The following is a 25596-nucleotide window of genomic DNA, read 5'->3' on the forward strand; positions in this document are numbered from 1 at the left end:
ACAGCATCTCCGAAATCTCCCCGGACACCGAGTAAGTCCCACTCCCGCTCCCTCTTCCTCTCTCTGTGTCTCTCTTCTCCTTCCTGTCGGTCTTGTCTTTTTCTCTCCAAACTCCTGTGCTGTTCTCTACTGGATATGTCATCATACAAACATTTTGCTCTTTAAAGTGCACCTGCAGTGATCGCACACAAAGGCCTGTTTTGATGCTATTCTTGAACATTAAAGCGTTCTAGAGACATTGTTTACACACAGTGCATAGCCTTAAGTGCTTAAAGTTCTTCAAACACGTCAAGCATTGCTTGAGAGTAGATTCAAAATGGCGCAGGCACTGTGACATCAAGTCATTGACGGCTCAAAGCGGAAACTGCTAAATCCAATGTAAACCTTTTTATTGTCGCCCTGTGGGCTCACCACCTGCAGGGGTCGGCATCGGAGTCAGGTGCTTTGCCCAACGGGCAGTAGGCAAAGGCGGGGATCCGGGCGTGCTGATCCTCGTCGTCGCAGACTGGTTCTGGGGACGCGGAACGTAACCTCTCTGGTGGGGAAGGAACCGGAGCTAGTGCGGGAGGCGGAGCGGTACCAACTAGATACAGTTGGGCTCACCTCCACGCATAGCACTGGTTCCGGAACCAAACTCCTGGAGAGGTGCTGGACTCTGTTATTTTCTGGAGTTGCTCAGGGTGAGCAGCGCCGGGCGGGTGTGGGGATACTCACAAGCCACCGGCTGAGCTCCACTGTGTTGGAGTTCCACCTGGGGAACGAGAGGGTCGCCTCTCTACAACTACGTGTTGCTGGGGGGAAAGCTCTGACTGTCGTTTGTGTTTATGCACCAAATGGCAGTTCAGAGTATCCGGCCTTCTTGGAGTCACTGGGCGGCATCCTGGAAAGGGTGCCACCCGGAGACTCCATAGTTCTGCTGCGCGACTTCAACGCTCACATGGGCAATGACGGAGAAACCTGGAAGGGGGTGATTGGGAGGAATGGCCTGCCCGATCTTAACCCAAGTGGTGTCTTGTTATTGGACTTCTGTGCTGGTCATGGATTGTCGATAACAAATACCATGTTCGAGCATAGGGTAGCTCATAAGTGTACTTGGTACCAGAGCACCTTAGGCCAAAGATCGATGATCGACTTTGTGGTCGTATCATCAGATCTGCGGCCGTATGTCTTGGACATTCGGGTGAAGAGAGGAGCAGAGCTGTCAACTGATCACCACCTGGTGGTGAGTTGGGTCAAGTGGCCGGGGAGGCTGCCGGACAGACCCGGTAAACCCAAACGTGTAGTGAGGGTGAACTGGGAACATCTGGCGGAGGCCCCCATCCGCAAAGTCTTCAACTCCCACCTGCAGAGGAACCAGCCTCTCACGCATCCCGGGAGAGGCTGGGGACATGCAGTCCAAGTGGGCCATGTTCAAAGCCTCCATTGCAGAGGCGGCAAGCAGGAGCTGTGGCCAGAAGGTCATCGGTGCCTGTCGGGGCAGCAACCCAAGAACCTGCTGGTGGACACCAGCGGTGAGGGACGCCGTCAAACTGAAGAAGGAGGCTTTTCGGGTTTGGCTGGCCTGAGGGTCCCCTGAAGCAGCAGACAGGTACCGGGTGGCCAGAAGGGCTGCGGCTTCGGCAGTCGCTGAAGCAAAAACCCGGGTATGGGAGGAGTTCGGGGAGGCTATGTCGGGTGGTGGAAAGAGCACTTCAAGGAGCTCCTGAACCCGAACAACACATCCTCTGTGGAAGAGGCAGAGCCCGAAGACTCGGGGCAATCTGCACCTATATCCCTGGCGGAAGTTGCTGAGGTAGTCAAAAAGCTCCTCAGCGGCAAGTGTGGATGAGATTCGCCCTGAGATGCTGAAGGCTCTGGACATTGTTGGGCTGTCTTGGCTGACATGCCTCTTCAGTGTCACATGGAGGTCGGGGACTGTACCTGCAAAGTGGCAGACCGGGGTGGTGGTCCCCATTTTCAAGAAGGGGGACCGGAGGGTGTGCTCCAATTATTGGAATCTACCACACTCCTCAGCCTCCCCGGGAAAGCTTACTCTAGGGTGCTGGAAAGGAGGCTCCGACCGATGTTCAAACCTCGGATTCAGGAGGAGCAATGTGGCTTCCGTCCTGGTCGTGGAACAGTGGACCAGCTCTTTACCTTGGCGGGGTTGCTGGCGGGGTCATGGGAGTTTGCCCATCCAGTCCACATGTGCTTTGTGGACTTGCAGAAGGCTTTCAACCGTGTCTCCCGGGGAACCCTGTGGGGGGTACTGCGGGAGTATGGGGTACCAGGGCTGTTGTTACGAGCCATCCGGTCCCTGTATAACCAAAGTGAAAGCTGTGTCCGCATCCTCGGCACAAAGTCAAGCACATTTCCAGTGGGTGTTGGACTCCGCCAAGGTTGCCCTTTGTCACCGGCTTTTTGCGGATGACGTGGTTCTGCTGGCTTCATCGGACCATGACCTTCAGCATGCACTGGAGCGGTTTGCTGCCGAGTGTGAAGCAGCACCTCCAAGTCCGAGGCCATGGTTCTCTGCCGGAAAACGGTGGATTGCTCCCTCCGGGTTGGGAATGAGTCATTGCCCCAAGTGAAGGAGTTCAAGTATCTCGGGGTCTTGTTCACGAGTGAGGGTAGAAGGGAGCGTGAGATCGACAGGCGGATCGGTGCAGCGTCAGCAGTAATGCGGGCGTTGCACTGGACCGTTGTGGTGAAGATCGATTTACCGGTCGATCTACATTCCAACCCTCACCTATGGTCACAAGCTTTGGGTAGTGACCGAAAGAACGAGATCGCGTACACAAGCGGCCGAAATGAGCTTCGTCCATAGGGTGGCTGGGCTCAGCCTTAGAGATAGGGTGAGGAGCTTGGACATCTGGAGGGAGCTTGGAGTAGAGCCGCTGCTCCTTGGCGTCGAAAGGAGCCAATTGAGGTGGTTTGGGCATCTCATCAGGCGCCTCCCTTTGGAGGTTTTCGGGCTCGTCCAACTGGGCAGAGACCCCGAGGTAGACCCAGAACCCGCAGGAGAGATTATATATCTCTCCTGGCCTGAGAACACCTTGGGATCCTCCAGGAGGAGCTGGAATGTGTTGCTGGGGAGAGGGATGCCTGGAATACCCAGCTTAGTTTACTGCCACCGCGTCCCGACTCCAGATAAGCGGGTGATAATGGATGGATGGATGGACCTTTTTATTGTAAAAAATAAAATTAACAAAATACGTTGTTATGTGTGACTTATTTAGCTTACGAGAATGGGAAACGTTATTTTTATGATATATTGAGCAGATCTAGGCTTATGCTCATTTGGGGTACAGGTACCCTTTAAGGTGTAAATATGTCTGAATGTTCTTAACTGAACAAGCTAATGCTGATGTAAAGGCCTGTTCATAGTTAGGCATGTATGATTGGGCAATGGATATCAGTAAAGCATAGAAAAAAGTGTTTGAATCCTAAACAATTACGTATTTGAACGAGGTCTGCTACTGGCAATTGAATGTGATGGAGTTCTAGAACGCTGACTTGAAAATACAAATATATTACAATAAAATAAAAGAAACCTACTCTTCATCGGGTTGAGAGTACATGTGCATGCACTTTCTGTAATGATGTGTAATTGTACTGTTGTGTGTGTAAATGCATAGCTGTATTGAGCAGTGATAGTTATTCCTAGTTAATAATTCTTGTCTTTCTGTCTCCACTCAGAGTGAACAGAAGTGAAGGGCAGTCTTGATGACACACCCATATCCCACAATGCACTGTGCCTCTACCACAGCACAGGGGACAGCAAGGACAGAGACCACTGAGGCATCCTGGGATATCGGAGGACTTTTTGCATGCCACAATTGAAAGGATGTGAGCAGGAAATGATGGCAGAAGGAGAGAAAAAGGAAGAGAGGGAGGGAAATATGGAATCTGCACCGTGATGACCTTTTGACCTGTCGCACTACACACACGAGAGGAGGGAGCAGCCGTTAAAGACTGTAAATACGTTTTTTTATACATTTTGTATCTTTTTCATCAGAGATGGAAAAAACATTTCTATTGTGTTGTTTTTAAATTTGAGGATATTGTCCAGCAAGAGAAGTGTGTATTGCTATCTCTCCAGGTTTGGGGCGGGTGGGCTATAACATTGGAAAACTCAAACTCTGTGACCTTTACCCTGGAAGCTAACCCTAATGAAGCACAACACAATGGGTGCATCCCAAAACTCTGAAAAATGCATCCCCCTTTCCTCCACCCGTCTTTTTCTCCTGTCTGGAAGTATGGGGGGAGGAGGAAAAGAGGATTCATTTTTCCAGTATTGGGACGCGCCCAATTTCATAAATCTGTATATTGGACCTCTGTTTTTGGGGCGTGTTTGTGTTTGAAACTCTGATATGCTGGTAAACTACCTATGCCACTTCCTTTCAGACTTTTCCATCATGATAGTGCCCCCTATTTTTTTCATGAGAGTAAAAGCAGTATTCAAAGATCGCCAAACCATTTATCAACTGAGATTGAAGTATAAATCATCAATGCGTATCAAATACACTCAGTGAGCACTAGGTATTTATTATTATTATTTCTTAGACTTATAGGTCTTCTACTGCTGTAGCCTATCCATTTAGAGTTATGATGTGTTGTGTGTTCAGAGATGCTCTTCTGCACACCACTGTTGTAATGTGGGGTTATTTGCATTACTGTCACCTTCCTGTCAGCTTTGACCAGTCTGGCCATTCTCCTCTGACATCTCTCATTAACAAGGCATTTCTGTCTGCAGAACTGCTGCTCACTGGATGTTTTTTTGTTTTTTTGCACCATTCTTTGCAAACTCTAGAGATTAGTGTGTGTGAAAATCCCAGGAGATCAGCGGTTTCTGAGATACTCAAACCGCCCGGTCCGGCATCAACAATCATTCCACGGTCAAAGATTACATTTCTTCCCCATTCTGACATTTGGACTAAAAAAAAGCTGAACCTCTTGACCATGTCTACTTGCTTTCATGCATTTAGTTGCTGCCACATGATTGGCTGATTAAGTATTTTCATTAACAAGCTGGTGTACAGGTCTACCTAATGAAGTGCTCAATGAGTGTATACTCATCTAGTACAGGTGAAATATATATATTTTTGAATTCATAATTGTGCTGTTATGTAAATAATCGCCATTTAAACAGACTCTTGTACAACTCTAAATTTGCTCAATTGTTACAGCAGAACTGTAGTCCCCCGCATTTGAACTGCAGAACTCTTGTCCATGCAACTGCTGAAATATTTAGAATGTCGGTAGTTTGCTAGGTTGTTTGGAGAGAACAAAAACATATTTTTCCTGGCAGTCTGTTTTCTTATATGGAAACATGTTTTTTTTTCTTCAGCTTATGCCTAGGATTGTCTCTTCAGGTTCTCTTGGCTTTAAAACTGGCTTTGGGTCCAAGGCCGGGGTGTGGCCAGAGAATCTGACATCACCCCTTACCAGCCTATCGGGGGGACAGGGTTGCATCACAGGACATTGTGAATGGAGTGTTTTGATTGTTTGGGTGGGGGGAGGGGGGGAAGGGTATTTTATTTGTGATGGTTTAATTGATGCTTAAGGAAGCACCAATGGTACAAACTCAGACCTCGGTGAAATACGTCATTGTTTTGGATTCAAATACTTTTCTATGCTTTACTGAGCTTGTCTGGTGTATTGGAACCTATGAGATACTCTCAAAAAGTGCAAACCCCGCCTTCTGGTCCTCTTGGTTGGCTCAGTTGCACCAGGCAAGATGAGTCGAACACAGAAAAGTACTCGAATCCAAGACGATTACGTGCGTGGCCCAGGTCTGTGGAAACTACATGGGAATGTGACAGTACTGCAGCTTACACACGTCACTCTGGCCCTCTGTGTCTTCATCTGCACATCGCACAGAACAGCCACACCACTGCTCTGCAGAGTCGCAACATATCAATCAAACAGGCTTTGCAGAAGAGGCGGCGAATGACTTAAGAGCTACTGTGGCAGAACACTGCGGAGAACAAGCCGGTGGTGGATAAAAGGAAGAATAGACAGATTTAAAGAGAAGACATCGACAGAGGAACAGAGGCTAAAACACAGATGCACTCATGCAACACGCATTCACACATACAGTACACACGCAACATGCAGTCAGTGTGCACACACTCATGTAAATGCAAGGACACACATACAGTACACATGCCACACACACCATGCACGTGCACACATTCATGCAAACGCATGAGCACATCCACCTGCAGACCCACATGCGTGGATGGGAACACATAGCCGTTTACCTGCTTACACACAAACACACAGATTCGCATACATGCACATGTCCTGTGCAGTATGGGTGTACAACTGACCTTAATTCTGTTCCCTTTGTTGTGCTACTAAATGAAATGATAAGAAAAAAAAAACATTTTTTTGCCAAAAAATCTCCCTGTCTGTTCCACAGCATGGGACTGTCCATTCCACTCCCTTTATCATGTACAGACAGATTTATTTATTTAATTTATATAAATTAAAAATTAATTTAGTACTTTATCACTGCGTGTATGCGTACATTCAGAACCTTGCGCCTTTCTGAGGCTGTGCGTGTACGTGCATACTTGCTAAAATCAAAATGGACGTGCGTTTGTGCGAGCGTGAGTATGTATGTGCGTGGGTGTCTGACTGTTTCATGTAATTCTTGGCCTGGATGTCCAACTGCGGACCATAGGTAGGAGATTCGAAAATATTCAGAGAGAGAGAGAGAAAGAATGAGAGACGGAGAAAGGGATGGATATATATAGAGGTCTGTCTGTGTTGTTTTGTGTTTTGTTTGTTTTACTGTGTTGTGGGGGGCTGCCCCTAGAGACACAAGGAAAGCCGTTATTCCTCAGTTTCCATAGCAACTGTACAAAAGAAATGTTGGACATTAAAAAGGAAAAATAAATCTGACAACACAAATGCGTTATTCAATGTTTTTTTCGAGGGAGGAATCATCCAAAGTACCCTGCGATGACACAGAAAACCATTCTTGACACCACCGGCCACACTGGAGAACGCGGGCTGGTCTGAGCACTGCTGGATGGATGGCCCAGGATACAGCCATCGTTTCTGAAGCTCACTTCCTGGTCTTGTTGAGAGACGTTGCTCACTAGCGCCACTGTGGTTGACTCCAGTATAGGTCTTTAACCTGCCCGTTTCAATGTAAGGGCGCTCTTTCTTGAGAACATGGATCTGACCCAATTACAGGAGGCATTGTGCATGTTGGGTTAAACTGGCTGCTGTAGTGTGCTGTGCTGTGCATTATGGGATAAGGAAAAGTTTAGTTTTTCCAGTTTGTCCTACTCAACGCTATACATTTCTGCCCAATAAATGAACGACCTTAGCACACACATGGTTTTGTTTAGAAATTGTGGTTCGCTTAAAAAAGGCAGTGCGAAACCGTACCAAACAAAGAAATACAACTTTGTATTCGGTTCAGACCAAATCAAGTGGACTATAGGTATGAAAGTGCCCTGAGTCAATAGTACCAATATGCTTAAAAAACTCAATATTTTTAAAGAACGTGCATTCGCAATTGCTGTTTTCTCTTTGTCTAATGTCTCCCTGTGTGCCGATATGTTGTTGTTGTTGTCATTTGGAAAATATATGACTATTTTGGGGATGAATCAGACCATACTGTATGGGTTACTGCCTATTGCTGTATCTCAAGCACTTAGTGGACAACCCAGACCCAAACCAGACTTAATGACCATAAGAGTTCCCCTTTTCCCTACTGCGCAGTCTCTGGTTCCAATTTGACCAAAATGGTGGGACGAAAGCTGCAGTTTCAAAACACTTTTCAAGTCCATGGGAAGTGACATCACAGTCCCTTAGTCCATGGTTCGTCCACAGTCCATGACGCAGACCAGCATTTGTCCTCCGACGAGGTTTGTGATGATCATTCCACAGTTCACAGGTGGGTCTCACACTGGCATGAGTTGGAGGAAGACACTGTGCCTCTTAACAGGCGGACTTGTCCGACAGGTGAACCCAGGTGTCGCACCTCTCCGGGAGGGTCTGGAAGTCTCCAGGATTTTGTCACTCTCTCCCCAATACGTGCGATCGGGCAGATGTCTTCCGCAAATTCACAACCTGTACCAAAGGCCAAAGTGAAGTTTAGAAATTTGCATTATCCTGTCCCGAGTTGATGAGCAGTCCAAAATAAGGAAGCAAAAAGTGAGGTGGGAAAGCCATGTCATTTGCAGGGGAAAAACATCTCCCAAGAATAGTTTTTGCAAAGGTGGGGTTAACGTGAACCCATACGATCAAACGTCCCCGGTGTTCAATGAGGTGCTGACTTCCTGTTTCACTAGTGTATGAAAATTAGGTCAAAAGGATGCAAAATCCCTCAGCATAGGAAAAGCCAAAGAACTGTCATTTCATAGGAGACAAATGGTAATTGGCCATTGGCCATCACAAATCTGGTAATGGGTACAAAATGAGTACACAAAATACATTTAAAAAGTGGTTAAACATATTGTACAGTAAGGGCAATAATAAATCAATGTAAAACACATGAAATGGTTGCAAACTTGCCAGGAAGAGAATGCAAAGACAGTGAGGTGAGGGAGGCAATAAATTACCCAAGGATCAAAAAATTGCTAAAAGATTGGTTGTATCTTGAGGTCACCAAGTCTCAAAAGAACCAAACCAACAAACTCTTTGAAGGGTGGCATCCACATCACAAGTATAGACAAACACAATGTACTGAAGCTAATGACACACAAACAATTATAATCGGTCATGTCTTTATTGAACACACCCATTAAACAGGGCCGGCAAAAAAGTAAGTGAACCCTTGGATTTAATAACTGGTTTAATTTGGCAGCAATAACCTCAAACAAGTGCTTCTGGTAGCTTCAGAACAGGCCTGGAGAACATGCAGGGGGAATTTATAACCATTCTTCCTTACAGAACTGCTTCAGCTCAGGCATGTTCTTGGGATGTCTAATGTGAGCAGCTCTGGAGGTCATTCCACAGCATCTCTGTTGGGTTAAGGTCTGGGCTCTGGCTGGGCTATTCCAAAAGCCGCATTTTCTTATTTTTGCCTTTAGCTGGAAGGCAGCCACCCTGACATTATCTTGTAGAATACCTTGATAAACCTGGTTATTAATTTTCCCCTCGATAATGGCAGGCTGACCAGGCAGCAAAGCAGCCACAAAGCATGATGCTCCCTCCACCGTACTTCACCGTTGGGATAATGTTTTCATGTTGGTACGTGGTGCCATTTTACGCCGTATGTAGTGCTGCATGTTCTTCCAGAAGGTCTTTGTCTTTGGCAAACTTCAGCTGCACCGCAATGCATTTTGGGAGAGCAGAGGGCTTCCTCTGCGGTGTCCTGCCATGGACACCACGCCTGCTCAATATTTTGCATATGGTAGACTCATGAAGAATTGTTAACTAGTTCCAATGAATCCTTCAAGCCTTTAGCTATTACTCAAGTGTTCTTTTTTAACCTCATTGAGCATCTGAGTTGTGCCTTTGGTGTCATCTTGGCTGGGTGCTCACTTCTATGGAGAGTAGCCAGGGTACTAAATCGTCTCTGTTTATGGACAATTTGCCTAACTATGGACTGATGGATATCATCAGGGGTGGCCTGTAGTGTAGTGGTTAAGGTACATGACTGGGACCCGCAAGTTTGTTGGTTCGATCCCCGTTGTAGCCACAATAAGATCCACACATCCATTGGGCCCTTGAGCAAGGCCCTTAACCCTGCATTGCTCCAGTGGAGGACTGTCTCCTGCTTAGTCGCTTTGGATAAAAGCATCAGCCAAATGACATGTAATGTAATGTAATATCAAAACTCTTTAAGATTACCATTTCCAGCTTCATGCAAATCAACAATTCTTGATTGTAGGTCTTCTGAGATCTCTTTTTTGCAAGGCATCTTGTGAATAGCAAACTCAAAATGAGTTTTTTTATGAGTGAAAGTAGCTCCAAACCATGCCTCCAATCTCGTTGGAGGCAGGTTGGCTAACTCCTGACTCCAAATAGCTTTTGCTGAAGTCATTAGCCTAGGGGTTCACATACTTTTTCCAACCTACTCTATACTGTAAATGTTTGAATGATGCATTAAATCTGGAGCAATACAATGATTTCTGTGTCATTAGTTAAAACCGATTGTGTTTTTTCATTATTGTAGCTTAGATGAAAGTCAGACCATATTTTAAAACAAATTTATACATAAATGCAGGAAATTCTAAAGGGTTCACTCACTTTTTCTTGCCACCGTATATGGTAAAAGGGCCTCGTTGTTTTTAATATAAATTACAAAACTTATTCAAAAACTCAACTAAATTAAATACACTTCATATATATATATTTTTTTTGTGGTTAATTATGTATAGTTATATTTCCATTTCATTTCATTTAAAATGATTATTGTATATTTCACAGGGTCTTTACGGGAATGTGCTTGTATAGCTATATAGTTGTATAGCGTACTGGTGAAGGGGGTCACCCACAGAAGAGCACAAGGTTGTCATTTGAGGGGCTATAATGAACAATGCAGAGTGATACAGAGAACGAAAGATGTCTTTATGGCATACAACCATCGCTGCCATCAAGGTGTATATATAGCAGGAAAATGTAGGAGGATTATTTATTACAAGGGCTGAATGGAAAATATGAAGCAGAAATGTCCAATATGTCCGTTAAAGGAGTACTATATTGTACCTTGGCAGAAACACTAGAAATTCTGATTTCGACAAAATAATATTAATTAGAAATGACAGAACTAACACAAGGTGGGTTATTGGGTCAAGCTCAGTGTAGTTCAGTATGGCTATCATATCATATTTTTATACAGTTTATAACACTCAGTTTGAGTAAGTACTTCAATATTTTACATACTCCAACACAGTAGATGGCGGTATTAATCTGTGAGTCAGTATATTCCCAGTATGAACTACAATGAAGAAGAAAAGGGTCCGCCTCTCGTGTAAATAGAAAAGTAACCGGTTCTGATTGGATAATGGGAAACATGAGGTCAGTTTGTGGATAACTGGGGACCAGGGTTTGACTTTTCCCCTGAAGCTCGGAAACTCCAGTGGACACTAGAGGTATTGCAGTTAAGCCTCAGATGCCAAAACGCAAATTTCCCCCATTGAAGTCGATTAAAAACGATTAATTTACCCGGGCGAAATGATACTTTTTTTGTCAGTACTTTTAAATTACATTTTTAAATAATGACCAAACAACTGTCCCACGGAGAGCCGCACAACAGAAGATTTATAAATTCCTAATGCGCATGCGCTGGTGCCAAGAACGCCTCATAGACTAACATGGCCGCTTCCATGAACTGGCTTCATGCGACAGTGATCAGCTCCCATAGGAATCCATGGAACCGGTAAGCGGAAGCTGTCTCCAGTATATCTTGATGATGGGGAAACATGTGAAGTTACAGTAACGTGGTTGTTTATTTCGCGTAGCAGTGTGTGTGATGTCCAAATACAATCGTTGTCCTAACCGTTGTACCTTTCTGACCATCAAACCTAGCGAACAGCTACTTTCGTTGTTAGACAAGGTGACTAAAAATGAAACTGTACGCATTTTCAGCGCACAGGTACTTGGTTTTATTGAGAAAGTAGTCTTATGTGTCGTGGGGGTTTGTCGTGTGAGTATCGCAACCAGCGAATTACCGAATAAATGTTTTTACCTTTAGCTCACATGATATCATCAGCATACCGGTAGCCATGTAGAATCACGTAATCATATCACACTAACTTTTGTGTATCCGTATGCATTACAGAGCTGCACGTTGTCGGTGCTACACACTGATGTTTGCCAATGCAGAGACTATTCATTTCTTTCTCTTCCTACTGCAAGAACCAAAAATATATCCAGAGACACTAACCGCGAAATACCTTCTATATATCACACTATCACGCTATAAACAAGATTTCTAAGATGAGGCAGCAGTACTCAATACACCGTAAACACGTGGTTCAGTCTTTTTGAGCACAACGGCAGCTGCCTTTCACTGTAGCCTATCTGTTCATGTAGCCGACTAGTTTAGGATTTATTTATGAAGGCGTACGGAAGATGACGAAGTTACAGTGATTCGCATGGATGATAGCAAACACTTAAGTCCTGAAGATGTAACTAGAGTAATTTATAAAATCTTTACTCAGCTGTTCTAAGTGTGGTCATAATATGTCTCGATTGTATTCCAATTTATATCATGTATTTTTCGTGTATGAAACAAGAAGTCAAAGTTTATAAAGTTACAAGCATTTTAGTTTTACATAAAATTTAAATACTGAATTACTACACATTTTAAGTTAATTTTTAAAAATAATTATGAATCGTCTGATGTGGACAGTGAGCTGCAGCAGATCATCAATATTGAGAAAGTGGTAAACATGATGTGGTCTCTGTGTGTGTGTGTGTGTCAGAGTGCAAGATGACTGACAGGAGGAGTGACACAGTAATGGAGTCGGTAATGCTGGTGGCCCCTGTCACAGCCCTGGAGTTCCTGGGGGAGGACTACCTACTGGCTGGTGAGGGAAGGGGCGGGGCAGGCCTTAAATGAAGCCTTAAATGTAAATGCCAGTGAGAGAGAGAGAGTGGCGGGATTAACGCGCGGCGCTGGTGTCTGTCTGTGGCAGGCGAGGGCCCGGTCCTGTCCGTCTACAGCCTCGGGGTGCGGCCGCACGCCTGCGTCTCCCTGACCGCGCTCCGGAACCAGCGCGTCCACGGCGTCCGCCCGGATCCATGGCAACGGAGCCGGGCGCCGTGCACCGCTCTCCACGAGGAGGAGGAGTTAGAGGCATCGCCCGGGCAACAGGAACAAGGGGGGCGTACGGCCTTCTCCGAGGAGGAAGAGGAAGAGGAGGAGGAGTCCCCATGGCGATGGTCTGGGGGGGTCAGGGGCGCGGTGCTGGCTGTGTTTGGGGGGAAAGCGGTGAGGGTGGTGGGCTTTAAGGAGTCGGGGGACGGGGCCCCCTGCCTCCAGGCCCTGGGGCCCATACAGGAGTTGCAGGACTGGGTGCGTGACGTGCGCTGGCTCCGGGGCGCAGCGCCCCTCCTGGCCGTGGCCCTGGCCCACAATGCCGTGCTCCTGCTGGAGGCGGGGACGGGGCGGAGCTCAGCGCTGCGCTCCTGCCAGGAGGGCTGCCTGCTGTACTCGGCTCTGTTGCTGGGGCAACGGTGGGATCACATGGTTGTTGTTGGCGGGACGGTCTTCAACCAGCTGGTGATGTGGAGGCCCGGAGGGGGAGGGGCAGAGGGGCGGGGCCAGCCGGGGCGGGGGGCCGAGCGGAGGGCTCCGGTGGAGCGGCGTCTGTCGGGTCACAGCGGGGTCATCTTCAGCCTGGCGTACCAGCGGCAGAGGGGCTGGCTGGCCTCGGCGTCTGACGACCGCAGCGTGCGGCTGTGGGGGGTGGGGCCCCTGGGCGGGGCCGCGGGCTGTGGGGCCCCCGCCCCGGCCTGCCTGCGGGTGCTGTACGGGCACCAGGCCCGCGTTTTCGCCGTGCGCCTCTCCCCCGGCCGGGTGTTCAGCGGGGGGGAGGACGGGGCCTGTCTGCAGTGGGACTGGGAGAGTGGGACGGTGCGGCGATCCCTAAAGGGCCACAGGGCCGGGGGGGTGCGGGCCCTGGCCCTCAGCGAGGGGGGGGAGGGGCGGGGGAGGTGGGTGGCCACCGGCGGGGCGGATGGGGGGGTCCGGCTCTGGAGGGTGCGGGAGGAAGAGGGGGATGAGGAGGAGGAGGGAGAGGAGGGAGAGGGGGTCCCTGAGACCCGCGCTCTGGTGGACCTGGGTTTCGCCGGCCGAGGTTGCCCCAAGGTGGTGCGTGTGGTGGGGCCGGGGGGCTGGAGGCACGGCGGGGTGGTGCTGAGCACGGACCAGGGGGAGGTGTACCTGTGGGAGGAGGCGGGAGGCTGGAGGCTGGTGTGGGCCGGGGGCCCGGAGTTCCAGTCCTACAATGTGATGGAGGTGCTGAATACGGGCGGGGTCACAGGGTGCGGGGCGGGGCTGTGTGCTGTGGGCAGCCTGAAGGGGGCGCTGTGTGTGTTCCCCCTGGCTCAGCCCGGCGCTCAGGTACGCCTCTCAGCGGGCCAGGGGAAGGTGCACAGCGTGCTGTGGGCAGGGCCTGACGGGGAGCAGGCCTATCTGCTGGCCTCAGGTGCGGAGGGGCGGGTGCATCGCTGGTGCCTGGGGGTGGAGTCTGACGGGCGGGGCCTGGCCGTTAGTGCCACACCCCTCCCCTCCCTCCTCCTGCCCTCCTGCGCTAAACGCTGGCTCACTGCCGTGACCTTCCTACCCCGGCCAGAGGGGGCGCTGTGGTTCTGCGGAGACAGGAGGGGCTCCCTCCTGCTCTACCGAGACCGGCGAGACGGAGACGGAGCGGGGGATGAGACACAGGAGAAGGGGGAAGAGAGAGACAGACAGCCAGCTAAGAGAGAGAAAGAGGGAGAGATGGATGACAGAGGGCCAGAGGAGGATGAAAAAGATAAAAGAAAGGGAGAAGAAGGAGAGGCAGGAGTGCTGCAGCCGGTTGGGACTCTGTTTGGGGTGCACGGGAAGCAGGGCGTGACGTGGGTGTGTGAGCACCAGGGGGCGCTGTTCAGCTGCGGGAGGGACGGCTCCGTTCGGGAGCTGAGGGTGGAGCACGGGAGCAGACTGGAGGTCCTGAGGGCGGAGCGGGCCTGCAGGGGGATGGACTGGGTGGAGAGGGTCCTGTTCCTGGGAGCGGAGGAGGGCCGGGAGGCCGAGCGGATGGCGGTTCTGGGATTCCACTCTGTGTTTTTCGAGATGTGGGACCCCGCCCGGCAGGAGCGGCTGCTCTCGGTGGCCTGTGGGGGCGGCCACCGGTCCTGGAGTTACTGCCCCCGCTCCGGGACCCTGGTGTTCGTGAAGCAGGGCTCGGTGCTGGCCACGCCGGCCTCCCGGGACCCACGGGGGCCGGACGGTTGGGGCCTGAAGCCGGGCGTTCACGGCCGGGGCGTGGGCTGCGTGTGCCGCCTGGGCCGGGCGGGGCCCTGGGAGGTGTTGGCGAGCGGGGGAGAGGACACCACCCTGAGCGTGCTGGCGCTGCGGCCAGCCAGCGGAGACGTGGCGGTGCTGTCCGTCATCACGGACCACATCTCCAGCGTGCGGGCCCTCGCCGCTGTCCCCCGCACGGACGGCCAGACTGACGGACGGGAGGACTCCCTCTCCGCCCTGCTGGTTTCGGCCGGGGGCAGGGCTCAGCTGCAGTGCTACCGGCTGCTGATTGGTGGGGGCTCGCAGCTCGGCCCGCCCACCTGTCAGGTGATCCAGGTGGCCAGCCACCGATTGGACGAGCAGTGGGAAAGAAGGCGGAACCGGCACAAGACTGTGAAAATGGACCCTGAGACCAGGTATTACCTTTACTGCCAGATCAACCCCGTGTACTCTCACTCACACTACCGTACACTTTCTCTGTCAAATTAAAATGTGCGTCATTGGCACGGGCACATGTGTGAATCATCAATAAAAAATATTCTTTATCCCGCATGTGCTGAGTAAAGGTCCTGAATCCCTGTGCGCTGTGTGGGATGATGAGATGTATGTGGAATTGGATTGAGGATCTGTGGTTGCAGGTACATGTCCTTGGCAGTGCTGCATGATGGGACAGCGGAGGTCCTCCTGGCTGTTGCCTGTAGTGATGGTGCTGTGAGGTGGGTTGTGGACGGTTGGACCTCATTTTGATTTCTGAGACAAAGCAGCCAGAACTAATTAACCTCGCCCTCCCTCCTCTACGTATCCCTCACTTTCTCTCCTTCTGTCCTTCTCCCTCCGTTTCCCCATCCTTTCCACCATAGAGTTTTCTCTGTGAGTGAAGCGGAGGGCAAGGTCCAGCTGCTTTGGGAGAGCTTCCATCACCAGCGGTGTGTGCTCAGCGTCGCCCCCTGCTGCCTGGAGGACCCCCTGGGCAATCGGTAAGAAGAGATGGCTCTCTGAGTTTAGTGCGGGTTCAGTGTGTGATGTGTTTAGTGTGTGATGTGTTCAGTGTGGATTGTGTTTAGATTTGGATATGTTCAGTGCGCGATGTGTTCAGTGTGTGATATGTTCAGTGTGTGATGTGTTCAGTGCGGGATGTGTTCCGTGCGGCATTTTGCTCATTGTACAGCGAGCTTCATTGGTAGCAGTGATAGTTGAAATAAGTGTCATCCTCTGATAGTGACAGTAATTGTGAGTCACTGTTGGTCGTGTATCAGGCCAGGGGTAAAGTGACAGTACATTAGAATCTCAGGGATAAAATAAAATGTCAGGAAAGACAGTTGATGCCAAAATGATATGTTTATATAACTTACACAAGCAGTTGTAAAAGAGTTGTAGTCCTTGTCCTTTTGTCCTGTTATCAGCATAGTAAATGTTATCTGACAGGTAGCAGAAGAAGTTGTGTAACTAGTTTGACAGAAATTAGTAACTAATGAACTCAGTGTTATTACTTCAAACTGTGAAGTAATACGTAATCCTGACAGATACTGATCATTTTGGCACGTTTCACACGCAGAGTAATGAACTCTAATAATAATAATAATAATAATAAAAAGAGAATGAAGGTTTTTTGCTTTTTGACTCATCCTTTCCCTTATCCTCTCTGCCCTCACCCCCCTTTCCCTCCCTCTTTCTTACCCTTCACCCTTACTTTCTCTCAAACCTCCTCTTCTCTCCCTCTTTTCTTTCGTCTTTCTCCCTCTTTTTCCCTCTTTTTTTTTTCTTTTTCTCTCTCTCTCTCTCTCTCTCTCTCTCTCTCTCTCAGGAGGCTGTTTGTGTTCAGCGGGGCTACAGATGGAAGTGTTGCATTGTGGGATATGAGCACACTCCCAGCCTGGAGAGCCAGTTCCACTGCTGACCTCACCTGGAACGGTATTCACAGCACAAAACTGTTCCTTTGTGTGCGCTTGGTGTGTGGCAGAATTGGGCCGAGTCATTGTGTAAATACGTGTCGGCATGTATGAGACTTCCTGTGTTTCCACAGGTCCTGCCAGTCCCTGCTTTACAGCGACAGCCCATCAGAGTGGGGTGAACAGTCTGGCTGTGTGGGAGGAGCTTTGGGGGGAGGCGGGGCGTGAGAAGGAAGAGGGGGCGGAGCCTGGGGAGCAGGAAGCAGCCTGGATGACCGTGGCAAGCGGAGGGGATGACGGGCAGCTGTCCGTGGCTAACATTAGGCTGCAGTTCCACCAGCGGGAGGTAGAGGGCGGTGTTGTATCCGTGCAGATGCTGTCACGGTCCACTGTGCCCCTGGCTCACGCTGCCCCGCTAACTGCTCTTCAACATCTGGGTCCTGGCCTGCTGGTCTCCACCTCCCCCGACCAACGCGTGTGTCTCTGGCAGCTAAGCAGCCCCGCCCCTCACCTACACGGACCTTCCCCACACCAGCATGGCTCCTCCCCTCACCTACATGGACCTGCCCCACACCAGCATGGCTCCTCCCCTCCCCGACACGGACCTGCCCCACATCAGCACGGACCCGCCCCTCACCAACACGGACCTGCCCCACACCAGCACGGACCCGCCCCTCACCAACACGGACCTGCCCCACACCAGCATGGCTCCTCCCCTCCCCGACACGGACCTGCCCCACACCAGCATGGCTCCTCCCCTCCCCGACACGGACCTGCCCCACACCAGCACGGACCCGCCCCTCACCAACACGGACCTGCCCCACACCAGCATGGCTCCTCCCCTCCCCGACACGGACCTGCCCCACACCAGCATGGACCCGCCCCTCACCAGCACGGACGTGCCCCTCACCTACAGGGCCCCGCCCCACAGGATTCAGACCCCGCCCCTCAGCAGTTGGGCGCACTGTTCTCGCACGTGGCCGATGCAGCAGGCATGGTGGCTTGGACTGGGGGCGGAGCCTGGACAGAGGAGGGCGGAGTCTGGACAGAGGAGGGCGGAGTCTGGGCGGTGGTTTGCGGTCAGGGGCTACAGCTGCTGCGAATCAGAGGAGAGAATGGGGGGATGACGAAGGAGTGAGGGAGAGAAAGGCAGGTGTGGGAGGGTAGAGGTCAGAGGTCAGGGCTGTAACTACTGCCGAGGAACTACAACTACATGTCCTCTATATTTTTTTCCATGTCCATTTCCAAAGGCTATATTTAGTTTCATTCTTAAGTGAGGACATCTGTTTCAATTCATTGAGGAGGGGAATCAATGTTTTTTTTTTGTGTGTGTTTTTTTTTTTTTTTTTACATTTTCTCAAATTTAAGCCTAATCTAGGGGCATGTGTACACCATTAAAGTTCATCTTCAGAAATGAACAGATTAAAGGAAGCAGTGGACCCCGTACACAGCTGGCCCGGACGGCTCTGGCAAACCGCTGAAGACGGAGATGAATCTTGGTCCCTCGCACACAGACTCACAAACAGAACGCACACACACATTTAAGGATCCCGTTCACATGCAGATAGATCTCACACACGGATATACCCTGAGGTCCGTAAGTATTTGGACAGTGTTTAAGGGCTGTATGATTCTGACATGATTCACTCCGTATGAAGAGCACGGTGTGGGAATTGCTGCCCTTTAAAATTTTGTGCTAGCCCTTTAAAATTGTGTCACTGTCCAAATACTTACGGACCTCACTGTACATGCATATAAAGGGCTGGGACTACAAGGTGAGAGTATGTTTTCCACTTGATCCGTGACATGGTCATGGTCCATGGACCACCTGTTGAAAACCCAGGAACTAATGGACTGGAAATATTATTATATAAGACCAGTACAAGTCACAGGGAGGTGGTGGTGTAGTTTCTGGGTGTATATGTATATTTGACTCCCATGTGCTGGTATTACTGTTGATAGTTTGTAACTGAAATAAATAATTTTTCCACGTGTAGATTGCAGCTCAGTGCTGTGTGTGTGCGGTTATGTAAATGTGTGGGGCCCTCAGATCAGCATGCATATTTGATGATGTTTCAAGTTGCCTTTTGTCTCACGTCTTTGTGTCTGATGGTATGTCTAAGTCTGTGTGCTCAGTCCTGAATGGAGAGAGAACGAGAGAGGGAGAAAGGGAAAGAGGTTGGTCATATTCCACTCTTTCTGACGGATTCCTTGAGTGGGGTGCGGGCTACTTCTTGGGCTGCTAGACTCTGAAACCCATCCGGAGATCCCAGCTTCATCCCTCCATCCAATTTCTGTTAGAGAGGTCACACTTTCCGGGTGAGTGCTCCAAATACTACAAGTGCTGTCTTAAATGTGAACGCTGATCACTGTTAACTAGTGAGAACTGTCATTGATGAAAACTGACGTGACATGCTACCAGTATTGAATACAGTAACCATTAATATCAGTGGCAAATACTGTTCCTAAGTAATCAGTTTGAAATTAATACACAACCATTATTAGTGCTGAATACTTGCTCACTGTCAATTGTGAGTTCTGAATACTATACTGTCAGGACAGAATACTCCTGACTGTTACTAATTTTACTTGTACATTACACTAGTTTTCATCCGGTGTACCATAGAGGGAAAGACAGTGTTATTAAGCATTGTGCTTGCTTCATTTCAGACCAGTGATGTCACGGGACAGGCTCCCTCCGATTGGCTCTTCAGGCAGAACAGCAGGTAATGAGGTTACCACGGTGATATTATCAATGTGACAGAAGTGATCAGCAGGTACTACAGTGTCGCCCTGCATCTGACTCTGTTGGGACCAGAGGTATTACCAATGAGTGATTCTGCCAGATGACTGAACACAATTAAAAACACACATCTGACACTGAGTGATTCAGCCAGATGACTGAACACAATTAAAAACACATATCTGACACTGAGTGATTCAGCCAGATGACTGAACACAATTAAAAACACATATCTGACACTGAGTGATTCAGCCAGATGACTGAACACAATTAAAAACACACATCTGACACTGTTGGGACCAGAGGTATTACCACTGAGTGATTCAGCCAGATGACTGAACACAATTAAAAACACACATCTGACACTTGGGACCAGAGGTATTATCCATGAGTGATTCAGCCAGATGACTGAACACAATTAAAAACACACATCTGACACTGTTGGGACCAGAGGTATTACCACTGAGTGATTCAGCCAGATGACTGAACACAATTAAAAACACACATCTGACACTGTTGGGACCAGAGGTATTACCACTGAGTGATTCAGCCAGATGACTGAACACAATTAAACAATAACCACAAAGACAATTTTATTTTATCTTCCCATTTCTGAAATGTCAATCATGGCCTTTAGTATAATCTAGATATTATGGCATGTTCCCCGTGTGGACGATGGATGTTGCAATTTCTACTGCATGATAAATATCATTCACACACACACACACACACACCTGTAAAACCTGTGTATGTCAACGCACCTGAAACCTCTGAACACTGGTTACATTTGGACACTGGTACAACTGGTATAACTGCATGCCAGACTTCCAGTGATCATAAACTCTGTCTCCTGAGTAATTACCTGAACAGGTTTTCACACCCGACTCCCAGGTAAAGAGTGGGAAGCATTACATCACATTTTATTTAGCAGACGCTTTTATCCAAACTACAGATGCAGAACTGCAAGATGTCAACCAGTTGGCTGCAAAAACAGGTTGCAGTATGTGAAAGAATGTTTGTGTGTGTGTGTGTGTGTGTGTGTGTGTGTGTGTGTGTGTGTGAACTCCTGGGAAACCCTACACTGAGGTCACCATCTTTGTGAATGACCAAAAGCTTTCAGCTATTGACAAGTTTACTTACCTTGGAAGTAGATGATGAAGATGATGAAGCTGTTGTCAAGGCTAGTGCAGCCTTTGGCCATCTACGTGACTTGGTGTGGGAAAGGACTGGCTTTAAGTAGGAGACAAAACTGAACGTCTACCAGGCTGTCGAAAACCCCCAAAAAAAGAGACGTGCCGTGGTCATCATGAACTGGATGAACAAGAAGTACATCAAGCAGTTTTACTCCAGTCTGAAGTGTTTGTTTTGGTTTGCCTGTCCCCACACTGCAACATGATGCAATAAGCAGAGATACCACTCAACACACTGCGAGATGCAGCCCAGCATGACACGGCTCAAGAATGCGGACTCACTTCTGGGTTTTAGGACTACAAGCTCTAACACTCTTCTTTTTCTTGTGGCTTGCAGTGATTAAACCCACCCAGTCTGTCCTGCAGCGCCTCCCTCAGGCCGGGAGGAGGAAGCGCGCCCCTCCAGCCTTGGCCTCAACTGGGCACCCTGACACCATGACCCCCTGGGGGGGCTTGTCTCTGTCGGAGTCTTCCTTCACCAGCATCCCCCCACCTCCCCCCGCTCCCCCCGCACCCCCTGCACCCCCTCCTCCTCACGCACCCCCCTCTCCCTGTAAGGAAGTCATCGTGGAGAGCCATGCCACCTCCCCCACAGCCAGCCCACTGCAGGACCCAAAGAAGGTTTCCAGGGCGGGCAGGCGCAAGCCCCTCCCCCAGCGCCACCCAGCCCGCGGGCCCCGCCTCCTGGCCCTGCGGCCCGTCACCCAACTCAGCTTTTCCCGGAGCTTCACCTTCTCCTTCTTCCAGCTGCCGCTGCACCAGTCTCCCCTCTGCAGGGCCGACCGCATGCGCCACCTCTCCCTGCTGCTGCACCAGATCCACTACTGACCGCATGCACCAGATCCACTACTGACCGCATGCGCCAGATCCACTACTGACCGCATGCGCCAGATCCACTACTGACCGCATGCGCCAGATCCACTACTGACCGCATGCGCCAGATCCACTACTGACCGCATGCACCAGATCCACTACTGACCGCATGCGCCAGATCCACTACTGACCGCATGCGCCAGATCCACTACTGACCGCATGCGCCAGATCCACTACTGACCGCATGCGCCACCTCTCCCTGCTGCTGCACCAGATCCACTACTGACCGCATGCACCAGATCCACTACTGACCGCATGCGCCAGATCCACTACTGACCGCATGCGCCAGATCCACTACTGACCGCATGCACCAGATCCACTACTGACCGCATGCGCCAGATCCACTACTGACCGCATGCACCAGATCCACTACTGACCGCATGCGCCAGATCCACTACTGACCGCATGCACCAGATCCGCTACTGACCGCATGCGCCAGATCCACTACTGACCGCATGCACCAGATCCACTACTGACCGCATGCGCCAGATCCACTACTGACCGCATGCACCAGATCCACTACTGACCGCATGCGCCAGATCCACTACTGACCGCATGCGCCAGATCCACTACTGACCGCATGCACCAGATCCGCTACTGACCGCTTGAGCCAGATCCACTACTGACCGCATGCGCCAGATCCACTACTGACCGCATGAGCCAGATCCACTACTGACCGCATGCACCAGATCCACTACTGACCGCATGCGCCAGATCCACTACTGACCGCATGCGCCAGATCCACTACTGACCGCATGCACCAGATCCGCTACTGACCGCTTGAGCCAGATCCACTACTGACCGCATGCACCAGATCCGCTACTGACCGCTTGAGCCAGATCCACTACTGACCGCATGCACCAGATCCACTACTGACCGCATGCACCAGATCCACTACTGACCGCATGCACCAGATCCACTACTGACCGCATGCGCCAGATCCACTACTGACCGCATGCACCAGATCCACTACTGACCGCTTGAGCCAGATCCACTACTGACCGCATGCACCAGATCCACTACTGACCGCATGCACCAGATCCACTACTGACCGCATGCACCAGATCCACTACTGACCGCATGCACCAGATCCACTACTGACCGCATGAGCCAGATCTCATACAGGCCGCAGTTCAGCCCTGCACACAGACTGCTGACCGCAATTCAACACAATGCATAGACCACTGACCAAAATTTAGCCATACATACAGATCTCTGGCCACATCTCAACCAAAAGCACAGACCACTGACCGTGCTCACCGATGACTGACTACAATCCAACTAACATAACATAACATAACATAACATAACATAACATAACATAAGGTAATGGTGAGAACTGGCCATTCAGCCCAGCAGTGCTCGCCATTTCCTACTTCCTAAGTGTACCCCTAACTAAGTGCACTGACCACAGTACTACACACAAAAATGACGGGCCGCGTTTCAATCAATGACACAGAGGACTGACCACTATTGAACCACACATATAGATGGACACTGACCACAATTCAACATTTTGTGTCACCAGATGTAGGTGTGGTATCAAATATGAAAAAAAGGTATTTCATTTCTTGACATGGTGTATCTTCTGTGCTGGTGAAACATGCTGTATCTATCCAACTGCAATAGGCAAATGTTTGATGTTCCCCATCTCTTGCGTTTTGTTTATCCACTTGAGTTTGCCATTTGCTGTATAAATATCAAATATAGTTTGAGTATTATATGTGTGCTTGCTTAGCTATAACTTCCTCTTCAGATTTGTACAATGGCTCTTTGAATACACAGTCCTTGATAATGCCGCTGAATACAGCTTTATACCAGAGTTATGATGTCGCTACTGAACATGCACAGTACAGTCCATAAGTATTTGGGCAGTGGTACAATTTCTGTTTTCTTTGGCTCTGTACTCCAGCACATTGGTTATGAAGTTAAACAATGACTATGAGGTTAAGTTATAGAGTGGCACTTTAATTTGAGGGTATTTACATCCGTATTGGGTGATCCGTGTAGGAATGACATCCTTTTCATACATAGCCCCCCCTCCCCCTGTACCACTGCTTGACACACTTGACACACTTCACAGTCATGTTGAACATGCACAGTATATTCCACAGTCATTGATGCGGCATGCATTTCATCTGTCTTTTTACAGAAAGAGTTTTAATCGACCACAAGCTGTGCTGGAAACCTCATGTAAAATATCTATGCTCAAAGATTGCTAGAAGTATTGGAATAATAGGTAAAACAAGACGCATCCTCAATCAGAAAACTTTACACACCTTGTACTGTGCACTTATTGTACCCTTTCTGTCATACTGTGTTGAAATTTGGGGAAACACTTACAAAAGCACTTTATGCAGGATTTGCACATTGCAAAAAAGAGTCATGCGGATAGTACACAACACTGAGTATTGTGAGCATGCAAATAACCTGTTTTTAAAGTCACACACTCTGAAATTTCCGGAGTTAGTAAATTTTAAAACTGCTCAAATCATGTTTAAAGCTTGGAAAGACCTTTTACCAAGAAACATTCAAAGATTATTCAATAAAAGAGATGACACCTATGATTTAAGAGGGAAACTCAATCTCAAACATCCTACTATCCGTACTACTATGAAAAGCATGTGTATTTCAGTTTGTGGGGTTCGAATATGGAACGATTTAGATGAGGAAATAAAAATGTGTAATGACATCACACATTTTAAATTCAAATATAAGCTATATTTAATAGATAAGTATGTGGAACGATAGAGTTGTTCTTAATGTTACATTTTTTCTTTCTACTTTTATATATGGATTATTTTATTTATATATAACTTTTTAGAAAACTTGATTCATTTTGACTTTTACTACTTTTTCTAATATAAACTTGTCATAGAGGGGGCAGGACAAGATAAGCCTTGGCTTCATCCTGTCCCTTCTCGAACTTATTGTTTTATTTTTTGTTTTATTTTACTTGAATGTTTTTTATCTTAATGTAGTTGGTGATATTACAAATTGTGTTTTTCATTATGTCTTGTTTATGGTTTGAGAAAAATAAAAATAAAATCAAATCAAAATCAAAGAGAAGAAAAGGGAAATGTATTTTCTCCCAGACGCTTATCTTTTATCCCTGCTCCGCTGTACCATCTCCCCCATAATTTCACCTGAATTGTGCTCCCACCCACAATACCTTCCCTGTCGGGGACTAACCGCGAACGTCACCCCACAGGCAGAAATGATGCCTATCACAATTCAAGCGCAGAACCATTACATTACATTACATTACATTAATGGCAGAGTGTATCCAGAGCAACGTACAGTTGATTAGACTAAGCAGGAGACAATCCTCCCCTGGAGCAATGCAGGGTTAAGGGCCTTGCTCAAGGGCCCAACGGCTGTGCAGATCTTATTGTGGCTACACCGGGGATTGAACCACCGACCTCGCGGGTCCCAATCATTTACCTTAACCACTACGCTACAGGCCGCCCTAGTGCACTGTTCACATTGAAAAACAATTATTTCCCACTGTAGCAACTGTAACAAATTTATTGGCAATAAATATTTCATTAGGAAATGGTTGGTTGAATAAATTCATCCAGGCATGTTTACGTAGGCTACAGAAATAATTGTAGCTGCCGTGCTTATTAACAGTCATGCTGGTTTTATGTACTAACAAATACATAAACCCACTGTCCTGTTTTAAATTGCAGAATATGTTTGTAGCATATGAACCACAAAAACATATTGACATTTTGCATTCCGGGTAGGGTGACACCTGAAAATAATGGTAGGGTGATACTCGTGACAATAATGATCAAATAGTTTTCCATAATTGGAGGCAATTCAAGTTCCACGCCACCTCTGCATTCTGAATCTGAACAGTTTTTCTGTAGGTTTTCATAGTATGTGGGCGTGAGCATGATGAAGTCATCCAGAAATGTAAAACATACATTATATGTACACTTTGTTGGGGGAGTGGAGGAGGGTGTAGTCAAAGCCATTTTGTTTGCACAC

The 25596-nt window shown here is 48.7% G+C and overlaps 2 protein-coding genes across 2 annotated transcripts in view; both read left to right on the forward strand.

Moving 5' to 3' along the window:
* celsr3 (cadherin, EGF LAG seven-pass G-type receptor 3) overlaps positions 1-5012 on the forward strand; it is a 64107-nt gene extending 59095 nt beyond the window's left edge. Inside the window, 2 exon segments of the mRNA XM_061257494.1 lie at positions 1-31; positions 3679-5012. The exon segment at positions 1-31 is cut by the window's left edge and continues 801 nt beyond it. Coding sequence (XP_061113478.1) covers positions 1-31; positions 3679-3706 — 59 coding nt within the window. The 3' untranslated portion in view covers positions 3707-5012.
* Positions 5013-11372: 6360 nt separating this feature from the next.
* Positions 11373-18790, forward strand: wdr6 (WD repeat domain 6). The gene is made up of 8 exons (XM_061257923.1): positions 11373-11596; positions 12378-12482; positions 12591-12701; positions 12825-15321; positions 15544-15621; positions 15766-15882; positions 16710-16816; positions 16929-18790. Exons 2-8 carry the CDS (start codon positions 12386-12388, stop codon positions 17930-17932), a joined length of 4011 nt encoding a protein of 1336 aa, XP_061113907.1. The 5' UTR covers positions 11373-11596; positions 12378-12385; the 3' UTR covers positions 17933-18790.
* Positions 18791-25596: the final 6806 nt, after the last annotated feature.

Source organism: Conger conger, chromosome 10, assembly GCF_963514075.1.
Source record: "Conger conger chromosome 10, fConCon1.1, whole genome shotgun sequence".
Taxonomy (NCBI): domain Eukaryota; kingdom Metazoa; phylum Chordata; class Actinopteri; order Anguilliformes; family Congridae; genus Conger; species Conger conger.